General features: G+C 43.7%; 1 protein-coding gene across 7 annotated transcripts in view; it reads left to right on the top strand.

Moving 5' to 3' along the window:
* The window catches only part of dock9b (dedicator of cytokinesis 9b), a 329,527-nt gene that overhangs the window by 106,380 nt on the left and 205,975 nt on the right, over positions 1-17,172 (top strand). For all 7 annotated transcript variants that reach the window (XM_059970496.1, XM_059970495.1, XM_059970491.1 and 4 more), the window contains exon 2: positions 13,508-13,624. In XM_059970496.1, the coding sequence (XP_059826479.1) occupies positions 13,508-13,624 (117 nt within the window). The remainder of the gene's footprint in view (positions 1-13,507; positions 13,625-17,172) is intronic.

The following is a 17,172-nucleotide window of genomic DNA, read 5'->3' as shown; positions in this document are numbered from 1 at the left end:
GACAAGTACACTGTGGGAGTCGAGATCAAAAAGGATCTCAACCCAAAATGTGGACTGTCTGTTTCCCTCCAGATGCTTCTCAAACCGCCGAGCTCCTCCGGCATAAAGTCGGGATATTCTGCAATTGCTGAGAATCTGGACAACACACGCAACGTGCTGGAGGAACTTAGCAAATCAGGCAGTATCTATGTAGGTATCGCTGAGAGGGTCTCTGGGGTTTTCCTTGCCCCGATTTGTGACATTGACTGCATGTGTTGCAGACGAAGGGCCCGAAGCATATTTGGGATCCTTAGTGCCCGTCCCACAATCTCTTTGACCCACTACTGTCAGGAAGGAGGTACAGGAGCTCAGACCATCAGGTTGGGGGCTCTACCCAGATGTCCAGCTCATTGTCAGCGTCAGCTTAATTAGTTGAAAGGGAGGTATTTCTGACAGCTGAGGACCCTCTCCACACTCCGGTGGGGTTTTGTGCTGGTCCCCTTTGGAACGGGAGTGGGGTGGGTGGGTGAGTGGTTCATGAAGGGTTAAGGAGCGAACAGGAGTGATGTGCGCTAGAAATAAAAAGCAAAATATTACACCTTGTTGAAAGATTAGTGTTGGTTTATCACTGATCCTGCGGCTGCTCAATCTGGTGGAATTCCCATTATTTTTGGGAGTTCTTTCTGGCAACTTGTCAGTTATTTCAGGTAATCTCAGTTTACCAACCTGACATAAATTTCTGAGGCGGCAGAGAATGCTTTTCCCATGAATGTTCTGACAGCAGCTGGTGCAAGCTCCAGAGACAGGCTCTAAGTTAGCTCGCAGAATATGACTCCTGCCATAGAATCATTAAATTGAAAATAAAACTTAATGCTGGAAATCTGGAAATGAGAGAGCAGAAAATGCCAGTGTGGAAGCATCTATGGAGAGAGAAATGAGGCTGAAGACTCTAAATTATATCTAGAAAAGGGAGGGGAAAATGTTTATTCTAAACTGTAAGGAGGGTGAGGATGGGTGAGATTGTGGGAAATCCCATCAGAACTGCTTTGATGTTTCTCATGGGAGAGGAGTGATGGTTGATTAATGTATCAATTAGCGTTAAGCTTTTTAGCAGCAGCTGTAAGATTGGGGTTCAAATCCTGCTGCTGGTTGATGAGTTTATAAGTTCTCCCTGTGACCGTTTGGGTTTCCCTCTGGGTGCTCTAGTTCCCTTCCACATTCCAAGGATGTACAAGTTAGGGTTAGTAAATTATGAGAATGCTGTGTTGGCGCTAGAAGACTTGCAACTATACCAGACAGTGATGCAGCCAGTCAGAGAGCTCCCACAGTATGTTTGTAGACGTTTTTGACAGACAGACAGAGATACTTTATTGATCCCGAGGGAAATTGGGTTTTGTTACAGCCGCACCAACCAAGAATAGTGTAGAAATATAGCAATATAAAACCATAAATAATTAAATAATAACAAGTAAATCATGCCAAGTGGAAATAAGTCCAGGACCAGCCTGATGAAGGGTCTTGGCCCGAAACGTTGACAGCGCTTCTCCCTATAGATGCTGCCTGGCCTGCTGTGTTCTACCAGCATTTTGTGTGTGTTGTTGTTTGAATTTCCAGCATCTGCAGATTTCCTCGTGTTTCCAGGACCAGCCTATTGGCTCAGGGTGTCTGACGCTCTGAGGGAGGAGCTGTAAAGTTTGATGGCCACAGGCAGGAATGACTTCCTATGACGCTCAGTGTTGCAGAGTGCTTAGTTGACAAACCAACTCTCCTCAAACTCCTAATGAAATATAACTGCTGTCTTGCCACCTTTATCAATATGCTGTGTCCAGGTTGGGTCCCTCTATGAGGATTGATTTGTGTTTCCTGGCCTTACCCTTCCTGAAGTCCAGAATCAGCTCTTTGGTCTTGCTGATGGTGAGTGCAAGGTTGTTGCTGTGACACTACTCAACTAACTGGTATATCTCGCTCCTATACACTCTTGCATCACCATCTGAAATTCTGCCAACAATGGTTGGATCATCAGCAAATTTACAGATACTGCTTGAGCTATGCCTAGCCACATAGTCATGGGTGTAGAGAGAGAAGAACAGTGGGCACCAGTGTTAATTGTCAGTGAAGTGGAGATGTTGTTTCCAATCAGCACCGATTGTGATCTTCCAGTTAGGAAGTTGAGGATCCAATTACAGAAGGAGGTACAGAGGCTAAGATTCTGTAGCTTTTTGATCAGGACTGTAGGAACGATGGTATTAAATGCTGAGCTGTAGTCAATAAACAGCATCCTAACGTAGGTATTTGTATTGTCCAGGTGGTCCAACGCTGCGTGAAGAGCCAGTGGGGTCGCAACCACTGTAGATCTGTTGTAGCGATAGACAAAATTGCAATGGGTCCAGGTCCTTCTTGAGATAGGTGTTGATTCTAGCCTTGACCAACCTTTCGAAGCATTTCTTCACTGTAGGTGTGAGTGCTACTGGATGATGGTCATTGAGGCGGCTCATGCACTGGTATAACTGTTGCCCTGGTATAACTGTTGCCCTGTTGAAGCAGGTAGGAACTTTCAACTGTAGCAGAGGGAGACATGCAAGATCTTGTTTATCAGGTACACCTCATTAATGTAAGTATCTTATCAGCCAGTTTGTGAGGTACCTAATAAAGTGGCCATTGAATTTCTGTAGGTAAATAATCTTTGATCTAGGCGGGTGTTATCCTGAATATATCATTACCAAAGTAGTATATTTGACCATTATCACAGTTGTGTTTGTGGAACTTTGTATCTGCATTTTGGCTCCCACACTTCCTGCAGTATTAATTATTCTTAAGAGTGCTTTACATTGGCTCTAAAACACTTCAGATAGCTTCTGAAATATAAAGCAAGTGTTTTTTTTTGAAATGCGAATCAATTTTAAATGTTACAAAACTTTTTTTGTGAGCCAGTGGTATTTCACTTCTGGTGTCCTGTTGCAGGAACAAGCAACAGTTTTTGATGACAATTTGGTCTGTGTCAGAAGTTTCCCTTCGTTCTGGCAACAGTATTTCTAAATAAACTTCCAACTTTTTAAATTAAAGGTAAATTAAAGATCTTAAGTGTTCTCAACACCTCCTACTCTTTCCTTTGTTCTATTTATTATTAAGCTTTTAACTTTAGCAGGCTGTCTTAAATTAATAATACTTGCTTTTGTTTCATAAATTTTAAAGAGAACGTGACCTCCATGTAGTCTTTGAGCACTTGATTTCTATGTTGGAAGTAACAGATTAAAAACTGCAAACAGTGCGTTTATAAGAGTTTAAGAATTACAAGAATGTAGGGGAGGAGGAATAGAAGACTAATCTATCAGATGAAATCAAGTATCCTGCCTTCGTATGTTTATGCAGCTTCGTTTTAAGCTCATCGCTGCTCTTCATCTTGACCGCTCCTGGAGGGAACAAGTTCCTCAATTTCCACACTGTCTGAGTGAACAAGTTTCAGCTAAATCCCAGATGGCATTTATTTGCGTTCAGGTTATTAGGTGGCTCCTCCATATGTGGAAGGCTTCTCTTCAACATAGAATTTCTCATGGGTCACTCCTCAGCCCTCCTTTTCTTGTGCAGAGTTCCAGCCTTTTCTGATAGCTGTAACCTTTCAAGCCTTTTTCTTATGTAATGCCCAGGTTCACATTTTTACTGTTTGCTGTAGGTATCTCATTTAGCAGTTCTGTTCTGCTTTCAGCCTGTTTGGGTTATTGTTGAAGATAAGGGATGATGAGGAATGTGAGCCATCCAATTAGGATGGTGGAGCTGGGGGGAGGATTTTTTGGTGAGGGACACTAAGACTGGTCTTGGGGCTTTTGGTCAGTGGGAGATGAAGAGAGAGGATGCTGGAGAGAATGGGCCATAGGATTCGACCCGGTGCAGGACTGTGAGTTGAAGAAGCCAGGTGCTGAGATTGAATGAGGATCAGCGAATATCAGTGAAAGTTAAACTCCAACTTGTGCACATTTGACTGATTAAAAGGGGCCCTTTCCTTTTTGTTTTTCCTTACTAACCCTGTAGTTGTTATATTTCATAAATATAATTCCTTTAATTGTATGCAGTGTACTGTCTGTTATTTCATGGCACTAATTGGTGACAGGGTTGCAAATTACACAGCATCCACACAAACTGGGGTTTGGGGTGGGAGAGCTGTCTCTATCTCACCGGCTTGGCGGGACCAGAGAGTGTCTTTCCCAGACTCACACAGCCAGATAAACTGGGGTTTTCATTTGTCCCCTCTGCTGTGCCACTTTGCAATGGATTGATCAACTTGGGTGTCTGTTCTGTGCCGCCTGTTAAAATGCAGGTTTTGTACGGTTCGTGCTAACAGCGTTTACTTGAACTTGAGTACTGAAGCAGAATTGGGTTTAATATCACCAGCGTATGCCGTGAAGTTTGTTGGTTTTGTGGCAGCAGTACTTTATACATAATAATAAAAACTGTGAATTACAGTAAGTATAGGTATGAGGGGTGATTCATATGTTCGTGGCCTAAGGTAGCAGGAGTCAATTTTAGAAAACCTAGCACATTTATTTTTCAACATCGTCCCCTCCTACGTTTACACACTTAGTCTAGCAGTCATGGAGCATACGGATTGTGGACCGCCAGAAAGTGTCCACAGCAGGGGTGTTTGATAAGTTTGTGGCCTAATGTAGAGGGAGATGAATTATTAACTTCAAACTTTCCGCATAATCACTCAAAGAGTTGAACTGCATGTGCATGTAGCGAGAGTTGTATAACTCGTCTCCTTCTACCTTAGGCCACAAACTTATCAATCACCCATTTGTAGTCACTTTCTGGAAGTCCAAGATCCGTGTGCTTCACAACCGCTGGACTAAGTGTGTAAGTGTAGGAGGGGACTACGTTGAAAAATAAATGTGCTAGGTTCTCAAAAATTGACTCCTTCTGCCATAGGCCACAAACTTATCAATCACCCATATAAATAAATATAAAATAAAAAGTTTAATTAAATGCAAAAAGTAGAAGTACTTTTCAATACACATTGAACTCAGGAAAACTTGGGTATAAACTTGGGACGAAACAGTGTTCAGTTTGCACAAAGTAAGCTCAGTCAGCCAGGTGTACAGACCCATCTGTGTTTGGCTCCATGACTAATGTTGGCCACTTGACTGTGGGAAACTTCCCGATCCTGCTCAGCTGCTTTCCTACATTCACCATGTTCTTGAACTGACTTGCTCAACCCTCGCCCTACCTCAGGAACAGAACATGAAGGACCACCCCTCGCACTGCCACAGACTTGTCTCTGATTGTGGTTTTGCACTGATAGCTTGTTTTGCACACTTTTACTTCACTGTCGTGTATAATCTGTGTTCCGCGTGTTGTCTGAATCTACGTGCCTGCTGTGCTGCTGCAAGAGAGCTTTTCAGTGTATTTGTACATTTGTTTTGCACCCGGTTGGGATAGCGGACATCTTATCTAAAGTGCAGCAGTCCCTCAGTACTGCACCAGAGTACAGCTGCGATGCAGTGCTGAGGTACCTGGTGTGGGACTTGAAACCGTCTGACACCAAAGTGCAAAAAAGTCCGACAATAGGAGTAGGAGGAGCCACAAGGCATTTCAAGCCTGCCCCACCATTCAGTATGATCATAACTGGCCTCGGCTCTCTGTGCCAGAGAAACAGGGAAGGATTGGCAGTCAATTTCTTCAGCAGAGATGAGTTCTGTATCGTTGGGCAAATACAGAGTGCAATCACTTGCATAATTTATAGCTTGTCTTGTAAGGTTCTGCTTATGGATTCTTTTATGGTGAAGGCTTGCTCCTGATCTGGGAGTTTGATCTTGAAGAGTTTATGGTACAGTCAAGGCCGTGTTAAGGACAACACTATTTCAGAAAGTGATTTTTGTTCTAGCTTTTGTTTTCCTTTCTTGGACTTTGTTCTATTTACCCTCCATTATCCAGTTCCAAGAAATAGTTTCATTCAGATGAATGAATTCACCACAGAGGCTTGCTTATTTTGCTTCCATGGTTTTTTGGCAGGGAGGACTTGTACACTGAGCAGCGCACAGTGCAGATATCTGTGTTTCATTTGTAGCAAGTCAAGGCACTTTGTAACTCCTGACCTCTCGCAGAGAGTCTCGGGCGACTGTCGGAATTCCTTTGGCGCACTTGCCTTCTGGTGAGGTGCTGACTGATTTTGGTGCTTTTGTTTCTGTACAATCGTCACTGCCCTCTGCACTCTGAGCTCAGGGTCTGACAAGCGGAGTTGGAACGGGAGGATGGTTGCAGACTTTCAGTCTAGGAGTCGGGGCTAAACCATCTTGAACATAAGAGATTCTGCGGATACAGGAGAAATGAGAAGCTGGGAGGAGATGGTTCAGTTAATTAGTGAAAATATAATGAAGCAGAATAAGTTGGTAATTGTGTAAGTGAAGCTTTTGGGTTGTTGAGTAAGTGTCTGGTTCACTTATGATGTTCGGGGAAAAGGAACTGCCTGTCCCTGTGACCCAGTCTGGCATGTATGTGACTCCAAACCCATCACAATATTTAGCTTGTATGAAATGGACCAGGAACCTTGCAGTAGAACATCACGAGTATAAAGCCCATTGGACCTTATCACTGGGAGCAGCCTCACCGTGCCCATTTTCTGAGCAGCAACTGGAGCATTTTTTCAATGTTGATGTATAAAACAATAGATGGTCTCAAACTTTCCAGCTTTGGCTAATACTGCTGGTGAATTGATCAAAAGGAAGAGGGTGATATCTTTTTGGTTTTGGGTTCAAAGAAAATTTATTAACAGAGTGCATATATGTCACCATACACAGCCTTGAGATTCATTTTCTTGTGGGCATACTCAGTAATCCATAGATTAATAACCATAACAGAATCAATGAATGACCTCACCAACTTGGATGTTCAACCAGTGTGCAAACGACACAAATTGTGCAAGGACAAAAAGAAAGGGATTGTAATAATAATAATAATAATAATAAGTAAATAAGCAATAAATATTGAGAACATGAGATGAAGAATCTTTGAAAGTGATGTGAGAGATAGGTTACAGGGAAACAAAACCAGGGGTTAAGACAGATGGTAAGCAGGCTGTCACAGACTCAATGAGACCCATTTAAAAAAAAGTTGTAAAGAAATACAAGAAACGAAAAGCTTTCCTGCTACATGCCCCTTCTACTAAATGTTGGTATGCTTAACTGCAGTAGCATGCATTCTCGCACATGTTCAGACTGTGATGTTTTCAAGGTAGATATAACGGCTTTGATTACACACATGTAAGACTCACCCTGACTTGCGAGATTTGGGTTGGTTCTGATTCGTAGAAAAAAATGAAGGAAAGTTGAGTTTATTGTCACATACCTAAGTGCAATTCTAGTTGCACCATCATCTACCTCGTGATCTTGCACACTATCTTTCACCTGTACTGCTGTTTCTTGATAGCTTTTACGCTTAATCTGCATTGTAATTGTTTTGCATTTTTCTACCTCAATGCAACGTGATTATAATCAGTATGCAAAACAAGCTTTTCACTGTATCATGGTAGATGTAACAATAGTACACCAATGCAAATCGCAAGCACGTAGCATAACAAGTAAAACATAAACATAAAAGATAAACAATATTTGCAAGATTCTTTGAGTGTTCTGTATATTGGAACACTTTTATTTGTTTTGTTAGTAACAGCCACAGACGGCCCCAGGTAAAATAGCTTCAACTGATGATGCATTAATTTCCCTTGTAGTGGAGTACCTGTTCATTAAATTGCACAAATCACACAATTCTCAAAACTAATGGCTTCTGAACTTGATTTCAGTGGTCAACTGTGGAGGGTTGAGTCCATGTGGAACAAACCGTGTTCCAGGCCAGAATGGGATTACTGAAAAATCTTCTATTAATATGCATACACGCCTAAAAATGATGCAGATAAATGACGCTGTGGAATGATGTTTTAATTAGCATAATGTTTTTCTTAAGTGGAGACACAAGGAGACTGCGGGTGCAGGAATCTGGAGCAAAAAACAGATTGCTGGAAGAACTGGGCAGGTTAGGCAGCATTGATGGAGGGTCCTGCGAAGGTTCTCAACCAGAATTGTTGACTGTCCTTTTCCCTTCTGGCCTGCTGAGCTCCTCCAGGAGCCTGCTTCTTGTTCATGAGTTTTAAAATTTGTACAGCAGCAGTGCTGTGATAATATTTACTACTGGACAAAAATTCACTTTCAGCCTCTCTACTAGGATCTATTTTGATCTAACTTGGGTGAATAATCTGATTGTTGGAGAAACTTGATGTTTCTGTGAGATACTGTTGATCCTGCCCAGAACAATAGCGGGCTGTTTAACAGAGTCACTTGCTCAATGTTCTCTGACGAGAAATCCTTACTTGCTTTGTATGCTGCTGTAATCCAGGTGGTTTTCAGTTCTCGCTGTGACCCAGGCATTGTGTACATGGAGGTCCCTGAGGCACCAGTAGGAAGCTCAGCAACAGAGTTGACGCAACCCACACCCATCTATTGTCTCTCAGTATCCCACTGTGCTCAGTGATGGAGTTCCCACCCTCTCTACCCCTTCAAATTCGTGCACAGTTATTTAACTGTTGTACCGCCTGCTCGCGACCTGAATATGGCCCTTAAAAAGGAAATACGATTCAAGTTTCCAAAGGTTGATTTTATTATCGAAGTATGTATGTAGAACACAACTCAGAGATTCGTCTTCTCCAGATAGCCATAAAATACGGAAAAAAACATGGAAGTTGTTGAGGGCCCTCCTCCCGCAGGAAAAAGAAAAAGAAACTAGACTCGCAAACCCAAATCCCCCTCCAGCCTCTCCCTCGCATGAAAACTAACAAATCGCCCACCTAGACATGGTAGCTAAAACATCAAACCCGTAACCACCTCAACTTCTCACTCACACAAAAATTAACAGATCACCCACTGGGACACGGGCACAGCAGCTAAAACTCCCACACCAAAAAAACTGGCAGCAATCGCATCTAACACCCAAGCCCTCCCTCACCTAATGAAAGATATCATATGTGAAGAGGGACCTCCCCCTGCTGAGGAGGGAATTGATACTTTCTTCCAACCAGTGTTGAGTGTGGGAATGGAGAAAGAGCCTCTACGTGGGCATCATCGTGGCATAGCGGTTAGTGCAACGCCATTCCAGCTCAGGGCAACTTTGGCCCTGTTCTGTCTGTGCGTCCTACCCGTGGAATGTGCGGCTTTTCCCTGGGTGCTCCCATTTCCTTCCACGGCCCAAAACCATACCAAGTAGGTTCATTGGTCATTGTGAATTATCCCGTGATTAGGTTAGGGTTAATTGGGTCTGTTGGAGGTTGCTGGGGTGGTGTGGCTCAAAGGGCTGGAAAGGCCTGCTCCGTGCTGTATCGCAAAATATATCAATAAAATTAATCTCTAGTTTAATTTATTGTTGACACGTGTACCGAGGCGCAATGATAAACTTTGTTTTGTGTGCCATCTGGGTAGACATAAGACCCTAAGATGTTGGAGCAGAATTGGTTGTTAGGCCCATCGATCTGCTCAGCCTTTCAATCATGGCAGATTTATTACCTTCTCAACCCCATTCTCCTGCCTTCTCCCCATAACCTTTCAAGAACCTATCAAACCCCACTTTAAATATATCCACTGACGTGGCTTCCAACTTCTTCACCCTCAACCCTATCGCTCTGGTTCCCATCCCCTTACCAAATTAATTTAGGAACCCCTCAACAACTCTGACAAGCCTGATGGCAAAGATATTGGTGCCCCTCAAGTTCAGCTGTCCTTTTTGTGCAGGTCATACCTTCACCAGAAGAGATCCCAATGACTCAGAAATCTGAAACCCTTCCCCCTACACCAATTCCTCCACCTTGTGTTCATCTGCAAATTCATCCTATTCTTACCCTCAACTGCATGTGGCACAGACAATAATCCAGATTTTGCTTCCCTTGAGTCTCTGTTTTATAGCTTTCTACTGAACTCCCTATATTCCCCCTTCGGGACCTCATTCTTTTCGTACTTGTGTCGTTCTGTGCATCAGTACAACTTCTGGCTGCTCACCCTCCCCTTTTAGAATGCTGTGGGCCCGATCTGGGACATGACCCTGGCACCTGGGAGGCAACATACCAACTGGGTGTCTCTTCCACGTCCACTGAATCTCCCACCTACTCTGCTAACTATCGATCCCTTATCCCCACTGCACTTCCCTTCTCCCTCATTCCCTTCTGGGCCACAGAGCCGGACTCAGAGAGACCCCGTCGCTGTGGCTCCTACTGGTATCCACAGTATCCAAAATGGTATGCCTCTCTCCGAGGGGAACAGCCAGAGGGGTACTTGGCGTTAGCTGCCTATTCCCTTCCCCTCTCCTCCTGCAACTTGAGTGACCACCTCCCTGATGATTGTCAAACAATTAATGTGCAGAAGAAGAGAATCTGCATATACATAATAATAACAATAAACATGCAAGCAAGTAGTACAAAGAACACGAGTTGTCGAGTTGTTGGAAGTGAGTCCATCAGCTGTGAAATCAGTTCAGTGTTGAGGTGAGTGAAGTTATCCAGGCTGGTTCAGGAGTCTGATGGGTGAAGGATAATAAAAACATTAATGGTTTTGTGGAAGAGATGGGTGTGAAGAGTTGAGCTGGGCTCACTGAAAGACAGCAACAGGAAGAGTTGAACAATCCCCTCCCCTCAGTGTGTTCCTATTACACAGAATCGAGTTTGGGCTGAGTACAGCTGCCCTGGTTGTTGGAAATGATTTGTCAGGAAATCACTGGCTGCCTCTCACTCAGGCTTCAAAACCTGGCCCCGCTTCCTATTTGTGTCGTAGAAAGCTGAGTGATGGAATTGGTCAGATTGTCTGTGCTTCACTGAGTGATCGGCTGCAGAAGAATAGAACAGGACATCCTGCACTTAAGCAGTGAAGTCACCCTTTCATTCTGCACTCCTCTGAATTGCAAAACTCATTTTATTTGTTCCCGAGTTAAAAATAACTGTATATTTTGTGTAAAAGAAAAAAAAAATCAAACTGCGTATGTCCCATGTACTGGCATGTGCTTTTACATGTGTGTATTTCCATTGTGCACATATTATTGGTTGCATTTGTCTACATCTTTATGTGTGTGTGTGTGTGTGTGTATGTTGAGGACTGTAGTTGCTTGCTCTCAGAGTTAGACTGACTCGCATTAACTCTTGTTTAACTGAGTTCCCAATGCGAGTGGGTCTGTCGACCCAGGTGGATTTTATGCCCATGCAGCCATTCATGTGACCTCGGCACTGGAGAAGCAAAAGCAAGATAAAATCTGCCGATGCTGGAAATCCAAGCCACACAAACACAATGCTGGAGAAACACGGCAGGCCAGGCAGCATTTCTGGAATAGAGTGAACAGTCGACGTTTCGGGGGGAAAAAAAGCTGAGACTTCAGTCCTGATGAAGAGTCTCAGCCCAAAGCATCAGCCATACTCTTTTCCATAGATGCTGCCTGGCTTGCTGAGTTCCTCCAGCATTTTGTGTGTGTTGATTGGAGAAGCAAAACTCGATTGTAACCAAAAGGTCAAGAGAGTCTAACAGTGAGATCCAGATGTTTTTATTTACTGAGTTACAGTGCGGAGTAGGTCCTCCTGGCCCTTAGAGCCACACCGCGCATCAACTCCTGATCCAACCCTACCCCAGTCACAGGGCAATTTACAGTGACCAATTATCCTGCCAACGGGTATGTCTTTCAACTGTGAGAGGGAACTGCAACACCCAGAGGAAACCCCCGTGGTCATTGGGAGAACATCCGGAACATTCGGAATTGAACCCAGATCACCATAAAGCGTTGTGCTAACCACTATGCTACCATCCTGAAGTAAATTCTGGAAATGCAGGGGACACTCAGTAGGACAGGTGGGGTGGGGGGGGGGGAAGGAAAGAACTGACATTTTGTGTTGATCTTTCATTGGTTTTCCATGAAAAGAGTTTTCCAACTCTTCCATCCACAGTAACCTGAGGTTAGTCGATCTTTCATAACCAAAATATAAACTGACCTGCGAAAAGGCAGGAGTACAGAGTGAGATTGTAGATGAGCTGGGCTATCATTGAATCTTGGAGCAGGCTAGATGGCTTGGATGGCCTATTCTGTTCCCATACAAGTAGCTCCAGGTGTAACTGATTTTTTTTTTGGCCATTGAATGTGTTTTCTAAAGTTTCCTCTGAGCTTGATGGTTTATGAATTTTCTTCTAGCAAAACAAGCCAGCTTATCCGTTCAAAATAAACTCGTACTTTTGGGCTTAAGTATGTGACATTATTTTTGCACTTTGCCTAATGAACAAACAGTGGTGCAGCTGTAGACACTTCTAATTAATGTGTTGCTGTTTATGTCAACTCCGTCCAGCTGCTTGAAGTGCTCCCCTGGGTTAAAGGTGCGATATGAATGCAAAGTTGCTTTTGTATTGGCTTTCAAGTTACAAGTCTTCAGAATCAGGTGGTGATCGCTTCCTTGTTGAGTGCAGAGCAGTGCAGTGGGACAGTTAGCAGGGTCGCTGCCTCTCGGTGTCAGAGATCCAGGCTTAGTCAGTGATCTCCGTGTGGGGAGTTCGCACATTCTCCTTGTGATGGCATGGGTTTTCTCCTGGTGCTCCAGTTTCCTCCCATGTCGAGGGTTGGTGCATTAACTGGCTGTTGTAAATTGCTCCTGGTGTACAGGCAGTTGATTGAATTGACGGGAGTGTGGATGAATAGGCCTCAGGGAGAACTAGTGGGAGAATGAGATTGTAAGACATGGGAGCAGAATTAGGCCACTTGGCCCATCGAGTCTGCTGTGCCTTTTGATCATGTTTGAGTTATTAACCTTTTCAACCCCACTCCCATCTTCTCCCTCTAACCTTTGGTGCCCTCACTAGTCAAGAACCTGTCAGCCTCCACTTTAAATATACCCAGTGACTTGGTATCCACAGCCATGTGTGGTAATGAATTCCATAGATTCATAGCCCTCTGCCTAAGGAAATTCCTTCTCTTGTCCATTCTAAATGAACGTACTTGTATTCTGAGGCTGTGCCCTGCATTCTTGGACTCTCCCAAGATTGAAAACACCCTCTCCCCTTCCACCCTATCTGGACCTCTCTCCATGTCTTGAGGACACATGAAGTGACATGGGTCAGCCAAGGACATAAAAACAGGAGACAGTCCATGCCTGTTTCCCATCTGACCTCTGCTGGTTTATAGCACAGCAAGTCTTAACATGCTTGTCTGCTTTCAGATCCCTCCTTATCTCTATGTTCTTCACTGTGCAATGTTCTCACCTCCTTGGACTCTTCTAATTCTGGCCTTTTGTGCCTCCCTGATTACTGTCCCTCTACCTCTTGTCACAAGCAGCCTTGTACCTCCTCTGCCTCGATCCCTCAGTGAGAGGATTACAGGAGATGGAAGAGTAGTGTTTGGGGTCCTTTCAGTGATATACTTGGAGTATTCTGTCACCTTGAATGTGTTATGTAATATTCAGAGCAGCAGCTTTGATGTTAAGATATGAACACTGTTTCAATATTCTTCAACTTTAATCATCTTTGTGCTTCCTTTGTAGGCCAAACCAAAAGACATTGAACCTATTGACTATGAGAATGTCTTGCTGCAGAAGAAAGCACAGATTATTAGCGATCCTTTACGGGATATGCTGATTTTTCCCAGTGAGGATTTCCAGGTGAGTGCCATTAGTCCTGGAATAACTGTGTTCTGAATGTTGCGTTGTTTGGGCAGAGTGGTGTGTTTGTGCTTGGGAAAACTTTGCTCATTGGACGGATGCACCACAGCCTCCTTTGATTAGCACTGGTGCCAGAAGGGTGGTTAACACAGACTGGGCTTGAGTTCCCTTGAGTGCTGATGAGGGTGTGATCTGACTGGGGTATTTGAAATGATCAGAGCAATTAATCAGGATGAGAAAATATTCTTTCTAGCTTGGCGAGTGGTGGTTTGGTAGAATATGGGAATAAGCCCAGCAAATTAGATGGTTGATTGACCAGCATGGTCATAATGGTCAGAATGGCCTGCTGTCATAAAAAGTTTGTGCTTCTACAAAAATTTGTAATGTGAGGATTTTTGCTAATACAGGGTTGTTGTGTAGATATTTGCAGATTCAACTTCAGGTGTATGTTGAATCAGTGTAATGGCTGAGTCATCTTCCTTTGTTTAAGTGTTGAGAATAGGTTGAGTGAACTTGGCCTTTTCTCCTTGGAGTGACGGAGGATGAGAGGAGACCTGATAGAGATGTATAAGATGATGAGAGGCATTGATCGTGTGGATAGTCAGAGGCTTTTTTCCAGGGCTGAAATGGCTAGCATGAGAGGGCACAGTTTTAAGGTGCTTGGAAGTAGGTACAGAGGAGATGCCCGGAGTAAGTTTTTTACTCAGAGAGTGGTGAGTGCGCCGAATGGGCTGCTAGCAACGGTGGTGGAGGCGGATACGATAGGGTCTTTTAAGAGACTCCTGGACAGGTATATGGAGCTCAGAAAAATAGAGGGCTATGGGTAACCCTAGGTAATTTCTAAAGTAAGGACATGTTTGGCACAGCTTTGTGGACTGAAGGGCCTGTACTGTGCTGTAGGTTTTCTTTGTTTTCTATGTTATGATCCAGTTCTCTCTCTCCTTAATGAATATGTTTATTTAAATGCACTGCAGGAGCGAAGTGTGGTAATCCAGGATTCTTACCAAATTGGGAATGTTATGCAATCAATGAATGTTTGGCTGTTTTTTTAAATATATCTTATCAGCAGTGAAAACTGCAAGTGATTGCAGCTGGGCCATTAAATGTGAGGATTATCTGAATGCTAGAGGGTTGTATGGAGTTTATTGTCGATATAATTATTCCTCATTAAATCTCTGGATTGTTTATGTGGGGGGGGGTTGATTCTTCAGAGTATTGGAGATTGGGAGGTTTGGTTAAATACATGGATGAGAGGGCTAGAGAGGGCTAGAGAGGGCTGTGGTCCAGTTGCAGGCAGAATAGTTGTTTGGCTCAGACAAGAAGGACTGAAGCACTTGCTTTTGTACTGTAATGCTTTGTGGTGAAAAAGGCACAACAGTGCCTCTTTCACCTCAGACGGTTGAAGAAGTTTGGTATGGGCCCCCAAATCCTAAGAACTTTCTACAGAGAGCATCCTGATTGGCTGTATCACTGCCTGGTATGGGAACTGCGCCTCCCTCAATCGCAGGACTCTGCAGAGAGTGGTATGGACAGCCCAGTGCATCTGTAGATGTGAACTTCCCACTATTCAGGACATTTACAAAGACAGGTGTGTAAAAAGGGCCCAAAGGATCATTGGGGACCTGAGTCACCCCAACCACAATCTATTCCAGCTGCTACCATCCAGGAAGTGGTACCGCAGCATAAAAGCCAGGACCAACAGGCTCCAGGACAGCTTCTTCCAACAGGCCATCGGACTGATTAACTCACCTTGATTTGAGTGTATTTTTATGTTACATTGGCTGTTCTATTCATTATAAATTACTACGATTGCACATTGAGATGGAGACGTATCGTGAATATTTTTACTCCTCATGTATGTGAAGGATGTAAGAAATGAAGTCTATTCTATTAAATGAGCAACACACACAAAATGCTGGAGAAACTCAGCAGACCAGGTAGCGTCTTTGGAAAAAAGTACAGTTGAAGGGTTTCGGTCCGAAATGTCGACTGTACTTTTTTCCATAGATGCTGTCAGGCCTGCTGAGTTCCTCCGGCATTTTGTGCATGATGCTTGGATTTCCAGCACCTGCAGATTTTCTCCGTTAAGTTAATTAAATGGAGCAAATCTTTCTTTAACCATTTCTGATGGGGCCAGTCTTTTCTTTCTCCTCCTCCTGGTGGAAAAGGAGTAGGATGTTGAACTTCCCTGCTTCGGTGTAAGTTTAGCATTGAGCTCTCTCGGCAGGATGTCTGGTTGCCTCATCCTTGCTTGTACACCTTCAGTACTCTCACTTGAACAGATTTTAAACTTCCCATCTGTTTCAACAACCTATCTATGAAAGGAAATTCAAAAGAATGAATTCAGTATGCAGCAGAAAGGGTTCCTTTTTATGGTTTGTTTTCTTGGTCTTTGAACAATTGAGCTTTGTTTGTCGGAAGGAATTGGAGAGGCAACCTGAAATTGTGCTCCATGTTGTGTTGTTCTACTAGTGCCGTACTTTGGAAGGAGCGATGTGTGCTTAGTGCGATAAGCCTCCAGTTCCACAGATGTTTCCTGGCAAATGTATAATGCACACACACCTCTGAGCTCAGGCATGCTTGTTGGTAACGTGTTCCCCTTGGAATCTATAGATTGTTGATCCGTAGCCCTGTTCTTCCCCTCTGTAAAATCCCCCATTTTCCCCCCACTGTTCATCACTGTATGCAGATTGTTTTCATATTGGGCTTGTATCCAGGGGAACTTCCTGTGTGCACTGTCATTGTGTACTGCGTAGCACCATGGCTTTGTATTAGCATTGGCAGTCAGCATTTTGGACCTGGACAGACAGGAGTTCAAATCCTACTGTGGGAGCTGGGGATTTTAAATTCAAGTCATTAAATAAAATCCCATTTTGGAAAAGAAAGCAAGTCTCAATCTGATAACAGATCGGTGAAGTAGATTGCTTTTCTAAATGACCTCAGGGGAAAAAGCCTACTGATTTTCCTCCTCCTGGTGACAACTTACTCCTTTCCTCCGGCATTAGTTAAGGGACAATTGGGGGTGGTGAGTGTATGTTAGCAATTTCCACATTAACAGATCTGAAATAAAACACAGAACTACTTCGTTGTTGATTAAACTCTTGGGGCTGTTACTGTGAAATGTGGTTGGGGAACACAAGACATTATCTAACTGTGGACTGATTCATGCACAGTTTGTATGCTCCTCTTTTGATGCCCTCTTTGGAGTTTCGTGTGCATTTCTGGTCAACACACTACAGGAAGGATGTGGAAACTTTGGAGAGAGTGCAGAAGGGCTCCAGGATGAATACGGAGAACTAGACATTAGGAGAGGTTGGGCAAATTTGGATTGTCGTCTGGTACGTAGAGGCTGAGGGGGGACCTGGCTGAAATATAAAATTTTAAGAGGCATTGGCAGTCTTTTCTCAGGGAAAACATGTCAAATATTCGATGTCATAGGTCTGAGGTGAGAGCTGGAAAATTTAAAGCAGATGCACAAGGAAAGTGTCTCCATACATGGAGGGTGGTTGTTGTCTGGAATGTGTTGCCTGGTGACGTGATAGAAGCAG

Source organism: Hypanus sabinus, chromosome 5, assembly GCF_030144855.1.
Source record: "Hypanus sabinus isolate sHypSab1 chromosome 5, sHypSab1.hap1, whole genome shotgun sequence".
Taxonomy (NCBI): domain Eukaryota; kingdom Metazoa; phylum Chordata; class Chondrichthyes; order Myliobatiformes; family Dasyatidae; genus Hypanus; species Hypanus sabinus.
The sequence above is the reverse complement of the archived record's forward strand: the minus strand, read 5'-3'. Positions and strand labels throughout refer to the sequence as shown.